Source organism: Cyphomyrmex costatus, unplaced genomic scaffold, assembly GCF_001594065.2.
Source record: "Cyphomyrmex costatus isolate MS0001 unplaced genomic scaffold, Ccosl1.0 scaffold146, whole genome shotgun sequence".
Classification (NCBI taxonomy): domain Eukaryota; kingdom Metazoa; phylum Arthropoda; class Insecta; order Hymenoptera; family Formicidae; genus Cyphomyrmex; species Cyphomyrmex costatus.
Genome location: NW_017275457.1, coordinates 495518 through 502981, shown reverse-complemented (window position 1 = coordinate 502981; position 7464 = coordinate 495518). Strand labels below are relative to the sequence as shown.

Here is a 7464-nt window from a genome sequence, read left to right as displayed (position 1 = left end):
CGTGTCTCCAAATTAAGTGTATTATAAATATGTAGATTAGAATAAATAAGTGTATTAGATACAAAAATTATATAAAGATTTTTAAAAAAACTACAAACAAATATATAAGAAAAAATAGTTTCGATACAGAATACAATGCGGAATATTATGTATTGTATTTTAAAACTATTTTTTCTTATATATTTATATTTATAGTTCTTCTTTAAATCTTTACATAATTTTTGTATCTAATACATTTGTTTATGACTTAATATGAATATTTTCTTGATTTGCGGATAACTCTGATTAGCCTTTTTATATCTCTTTATGTATCTTGAATAATAGATATAAAATATTCAGCGTACCTCAGAAAAAGTTTGTTCAAAGTTCGGTAGCACTGAACAATGCGAGCTTGTCAATTCTGCGCCTCGAAGAATTATCATCTTCCATATTATATTAATTAGAAATTTTTTACATACTTTCTATAAGGTTCTTATATTAAAAAATAAAAGCTTATAGTGCAGGCACATGACAAACATTTAATTATAATTAGTGCTAATTGAGATCGATATCAGAATTGTGGTTGACATATATAGGTTTCGTTAGTACCGAAATTCTAGCTATAAATTCGAGGTTTATAAATTCAAAATTTAAAATCGTTTTTGGTGAAGTTTTCTCAGGACCAAATGTTTCACGATAAACTTTTTATATAAACTCTCCATAAAATTAAATTATCATTTTATATAAGTAAAAGAATTGAAGTAACTGCAATTAAAACTTCTCAAATAAAGAAAATATAATAAATTACGAGTCAATTAATCGTAGGATATTCCTATATATCATTTAAATTGTCATAATTTATATTTTCTCAAATATTATAGCTTACATTTCTTTTTTATTCTACAATCTGTAGTCTCCTGTAATTTATCATCTAATATGATTTAGGGCTTAGCTCTCTCGGTGGTAGTTTTTTAATAATAATAGTATTTTTTGACTATTTAAAAACTATTATACTATTATTTTAGAAATTATTTTACATTCTACATGACATAGGATTGGACAAATTTCTCAGTTTGTCGCATATTTTACAAGTTTTAGGATTATAAAATTATTATGTTTTTAAGGGAAAACTAAAAGCCACGTATTATTAACAATTAATTTATTACATTTCTTGTTTCTGATGTCATACAATCAGTCTAGCGCCTCAAAAGAACCAAGCCTTAAAAAATGTATATTCTTAAAGACTTGTAATTCAGAATATCACATTTATAAGATATATAATCATTACAAAAATTAATAATAAATAGAATGTTTAAAATTATATCTGTTGCTCAAAATAAAGCTATGAAGTTTATTTACAATAAGCACAATTTTAATTTATATATTGTATGAAACATGAGACTTATATTATGTATACAAGTTATTTACAGTCTCTAAATATACAGACTAAATTTATTCATTCTTGAAAATACATCGCTCACCATTGTTATCATTCACTGTATTCATTTCTTTTGCCATATGTAAAAAGAATTTCTTACACATACATCTCGATTATGTGATGGTATGTGGTATACTGTCCTATAATTTTTCCGGTGTATCTTCTATATTTCTGCCTTCGAAAAGGAGCTCATCCTCAATCAGTTTATTTTGTACTTTTTTCAAGGGTCGAATGTATCGAAAGTATTCGTACACCTTATAACAGAGATAAAGGGAGCTGATCGCTGTGACGCCCATGCAGATGCTCACAGCACCTTTATGTATCTTGTCGTACACCCTCTCCTTCCTCCTTCTCTTATAAAGGTTCGGATCCATCGCTGGTAAAACTTGTTCTCCTGCTCGTTAACGAACGTAGTAGTACTCGCTTAAGCTGAAAATAACATTACGTAAGTAAATTTCACGAGTCGCGACGCATCATCTTGGAAAACAGATAACCTCAAAAGAAGAAAATATTTGAATAGCGTACGTAAATTGTATGTATTTGCGATAATCATAAAGGAGCACTCACCTGAAAAGTATTTATTTCAGTTCGATGAGACTTATGTACAAATTAAATTTTTTTTAATCGACTGTTCTAATAGATATTCATTGAAACTGCTCGGAACTACGTTGATATCATGCCGGCACTGTACCGCATGGGCATGATGAGCGATAGTATCATAGTTCTCCACGCATGGCGCTACATTTGCAAAGCTAATTTTGACGTAATAAGTTTGTATAATAAATAAAATTTATAATCTATTTTAATTTATAAAAAAAACCTTAAGTGATATTTATCATGTCAAAGATTTAAAATATTTTAATTTGAATTTTTTTAAATTAGAAATAAACTATTTTTAATTTTATCAGAGTAAAACAATGCAAAGTTATCGTATTTATTGATAAAAAAAAAGTACAAGATTTATATTTAAAAATATATTTCAGCAGGTGTGCTCTTATCAATATTTTTGTTCGATATAAGAAATATATCGTAACATCAAAATAAGATAAACCTATATTATAAATTTTATACATTTTTTAAAGTACATTTTATTATATATAAATACATGTAAAGTTTCTAAAATAATCTATAATTAATGTAAGTTAATTTATTTTGTTTAGTTGTGATACAATTAACAAAATGACATTTTTTCTTACATCTATTTACATACAAAAGAATTGTTATGGGATAAAATTAGAATTCCCTTCAATTCAAATAGTAAATAATACATACACTAAATACAATTCACAAAATATACTTGCATTTGAGGATTGTACAAAATTTTCACGAAATTTAAAAGTTAGTTTAGGCATCTGGAAAAATTGGAAGCATTCATAAGAGAAACTCTTTACTAATTTTTTACACTTTTTATATTAAAAAGTTTAAATTGTCTGAGTCACAGCCCTAATATCTAATTGTAAGAATTGCAGTTAAAATCATTTTTCTTTGCATATGCTATATCTTTAAATAAAAAAGTTTAGGAGCAACACTTATCTGAATCCTCTGCCTTTAATTCTCTAAAAACTCGTCAAATATCTTTGAATCAATGTCTAATACTATCTCGTCCAAGGATGGGCCTTTTGCAGAGACTGGTAACTCTAAATTTGAAACAGATAAATTAGTTATGTATGACACATATATACATGGTGACAATTGGAAAGTTATCGAAATTGAACTGTTAACTTGTAATGGATGAACAAAATAAAATTAATCAAAGATTATAGGAGAAATCTAATGTAAAAGAGAAATATATATATTTTTTAAACTTATAATAAAATTACGATAAGTAAGAATGAACTCTGTAACATGTTAAATATTGCGTGAATAATTATCCATTGAATATTGCACACATATTATGCAGAAAAGTTGATGCAGAAAAAAATCACTTTTATTAGTATATAGTAAAAAATACATTTTTAATAAAAATGGTTACTTTTTCCTAGCAACATTTTACTTTAGTCAATTCTTTACAAAAGTAAGATCAATAGTTAATTGGGAAGTAACTATTTAGCAATTTCCCAATTAACACACTGTGATAATCATATCTAAACAATATACGAATTTAGACCAACTGACAATATATATTCGTGCAATATTCATAATGTACAATTATTCATAATTTATAGATTTACATTTTTATAGATTCCCATATTAGTTGCAATGTTAACAATGCCAACATCATAACCAATTTGATAGCAAAAATCTAATCCAGCAAGAAAACAAGCGTCGTGTGTCGCCGGCTTTAAATATTTCTACAAACTATTGTTTGCTTTTTATTTTTCTTTTCTTTATGAGAATACATAAAATTAAAAGACATACTTGGTATGGATCCAGTTGTTTTGTATTCTGCAAGGTCCTCTTTAAAAGCTTCCTCAAAAGTCTCTCGCCGTTCTTTCAATTTTTTTTGCTGGTTTAGTTCATGCTGTGAGAGTCTCTCTGTGTGCTCATTAGCAAGTTTTGCTAAAAAAAAAAAAGTAATATGAAATAAATCATGAAAAGACTTTGATCGAATTAACATGCACTATTCATTGTATGATGTACTCACTTTTGAAATTATTTAATTCTATCAATTTCTTCTCTTTGTACAAAGCCAATTGGAACCTGTGATCCAGTTGTCTACTTTGTAAATCTAACATTTCATTTAAGTCCTCCAATCGATACAAAGCTCCTTCAACTTCTTCGAACATTTCTTGTAAATTTCCTTAGAGATATAATAAATAATAATTTTAGAAAAATTAGGATAAATTTCCATTCAAGTTTTAATTTATCATGTTTTGTCTCTGAAGAAAAAACTACCTATTTGGTCCATGAGATCTTGAATCGCATTATTAATCTTTGGAATGTAAGCTAGGGTATTGTTTAAGCTTGTAACATTGTTCCACTCGTGTTGAAGTTTTTCATAAATAGAAGATATCAGTGTATCTGCTTCCTGAGCCTTCCCTGCATTTTCCTCTGCGAGCTCATGAAGCTCATTCCATTGCAGTTGGAAATGATGCAAAACATCTGCTCCAGCATCATAATTTACATTCCTTACATTGACTGGCTTTTTGCTTTTTGAATGCTCAGTGGTTGACAATCCACGTATACTAAAATTACAATTATAATATTCTATCGTAAAAGTTGCTACTTTTTATGTTACTACATCATCTCTTTTAGTTTATTTTTATCATAAAAATACATAATTTTTATTATATCAAGTAAGTATATGATTCATGAGCAGTTATCACCAATTGTACGTTAATGTAGTTATCCATATCATCTTTACACAATATGATAAAAGATAGTAGATATAGAAACGCTTTTACCTAGCAGATATACCTTCTTGTACTGTTTGAAACTTGTTACGTAGTGATCCAAACATATTTTAACTTGATGGTAAACATTCGCTGTCAATGAATCTCCAACTCTTAAATCCAGCTATCTATAAAAGATAACATTTTGATTTTCTTGTATAGCGGATATTATAGTGAAGTTTTTTTTCATATTGAATTCAAGAAACGTTTTTAATTTCTCTGCAAAGGCTGTTTTTATGTAACAAGCTGTTGTAATTTCATAAAAATCATAAATTTCTATATATTACTTGTATAATTATCTCGCCTCTAATCACACATACATTCAACTAATTCAACAAATCATTGTAATTCAATAACTCATGTTAATCGTGTTAAGGTTACAATCAAATCAATCAATGTCATTCGTTTGACAACGTAAATACGCCATTACCAACAAAAAAAATCTGATTATCTTATACACGTATTATTATACGTTTTACAATCACAATATCACACAATTGTTAGCCGAAAATAAAAGACAACAGGAAAGTTTTGTATACTCAGCGTGAAAAAGTAATACATGTGATTAAAACCTGTCAATCGTTATTAATTAACAGTCGACGTGTTGGCCGAACTCTGTCGTTGTTTACAAAACAATGTATGTATTCAGATTTCAGATACATTCGGCGCAAGCGTTAACCAACAATTAATTACATTAAATACCTTCTACGTATCGAACGGTGAAATTGGAAAACGACAAGTTTGAAATTTAATTAACAGAAAAATGTGTCTCTTACACTTTTTGAGGGAACAAAATTACATTGAAATCCGAAAACGACGTGTGAGAGGACGTTTGTCGGTAATAATTTGATTCGTCAGATTGTCGCGGACATGAGATAGGTTTGTTTCTCTCATCTGCACTCCCAGACACTTTACACGCTCGGAAACGAGGTATATCTATGGGCGTTGGAAAGAGAAGGCGCGAATAATTCGAGTGCAGTAAGCACAAAGAGAAAACGAACTGGCCGGTCGAATGGATATGTTGCGTCGAGTAGCACGGACAGTTGATAATGCAGCGTGCTCCAAAAGGAAACAGTTGGATTCAACGAATTTTCTTTCGTAACCTATGAGCTTCGACATATTCGCAATTGCTGGAAATCTTTGAAAATCTGCGACTGTGTGTGCATGTTGGCCCGATAGTAATTTCGATAGCCAAATTGGGATCGCAGTAGACAATTCGACCGTGGTCAGTACATGAATAGCAATTTTGATCAGAAATTGCTAGCAAATCCTGCAGAACAGAAACTAACAGTATAATATTACATCAATATTGTAATTTTTCCTACCCGGCGATATCATTGTGATATAATATGTTGTAATACATAGTTATATTGTTGAGTAAGAAATGATAACATTAGCGTTATGTTACTGTTAGTTTGTTTTACAATTTTAAACTTGTGTTTCATAAAATGCTAATATACATATAATTTGATATCTGATTGGCAGCAGAAACAGAGTAGTATCTGTCAAATGCGAGTTTTCTATCTGCATTAAATTATATGATAAATATGTCAAAATTTGCTTAATTTTTGCCGTCAATCTGCTATCATATTTTGTTGGTAAAACAAACTTTTCTACATTTTTCTGCCAGTATCTTACCATTGTATATGCTAGATATCTCATATCAATTATAATAATTTTTTGTCGACAAAAATTATAGCGGGCACTTTACCAAATATCTGTCTTGATAGATTTAAAGCTGAAAAATTTATCATGTGTATCTCCTAATGTAATGGGAAATTGCTTGGTGTAGAACTTCTAAGTTTATTTCTGCATCTTCTCAATTTCCAAATTTTATAATTTGATGAAATTGTCAAAGATAAATATATAACAAAAGTCTGAAAGATATAACATCTCAAAATCAATTATTAAGATGTTTGTTTATGTAAAATAAAAAATTTTATGAATCTTCTAAGAAAAATCGATTGTCATATTGATTGAACGAATGAAATCTTCAGATATTGTATATCTCTCTCGCATTTTTCCACGATTTTATGACTTCTAAGAAAGCAATCTACTATTTTCTGTTTTAGTTTTTTAACACTAAATCTTTTCTTTAGGACACTTTATAGATTGAACCTAAAGTAGACTATTAGAAAAATGTTATAACAAAATGATAGCAACATAAATGTAAAATTTAAATTTCCATATAGCGATGTTCTAAGGATATATCCGTTATTGATCCAGGATATATCATACATAAAATATACGGGATATAATATGCATGTCCATGAATGAACATAAAGGTATATCCGTATAATGAACCTACTATAAACATCCATAATATATCCATGTATATAATATAAATATACAAACGAAGGACATATATGTATATCCATATATGTATGTTACGCGTATATTAATTTTCATACATCAATGGATATTTAGAAATGTGCTATTAAATGTATATCCATTGAATGTACTTTCACGGATCTGCCAACTACATTTACCGGAGGATATTGCATGTACATTGTATGTAAATACTTCGACGTACATATCGAAATGTCTATAAATGTTCTTTTCATGTATATTCGACGAACATACTTTCACGAATCTGCTAAGTACATTTACTGGCGGACATTGTATGTACGTTGTATGTACACACTTCTAAGCACATTTCGAAATATTCATGAATGTACTTTTCACGTATATCCGCTGAACGTACTTTCATGGATC

At 28.6% G+C, this 7464-nt stretch overlaps 1 protein-coding gene across 2 annotated transcripts; it reads right to left on the bottom strand.

The window, feature by feature from the left end:
* Positions 1-2942: 2942 nt before the first annotated feature.
* On the bottom strand, positions 2943-5515 carry Dysb (dystrobrevin binding protein dysbindin). 2 transcript variants are annotated; one of them, XM_018551807.1, is made up of 6 exons: positions 5452-5515; positions 4762-4877; positions 4253-4542; positions 4002-4157; positions 3776-3916; positions 2943-3054 (listed from the first exon to the last, which is right to left on the bottom strand). In XM_018551807.1, exons 2-6 carry the CDS (start codon positions 4815-4817, stop codon positions 2966-2968), a joined length of 732 nt encoding a protein of 243 aa, XP_018407309.1. In that variant the 5' UTR covers positions 4818-4877; positions 5452-5515; the 3' UTR covers positions 2943-2965. The 2 variants fall into 2 exon arrangements, with proteins under 2 accessions (XP_018407309.1, XP_018407308.1); XM_018551806.1 differs by lacking the exon at positions 5452-5515 and adding an exon at positions 5322-5370.
* Positions 5516-7464: the final 1949 nt, after the last annotated feature.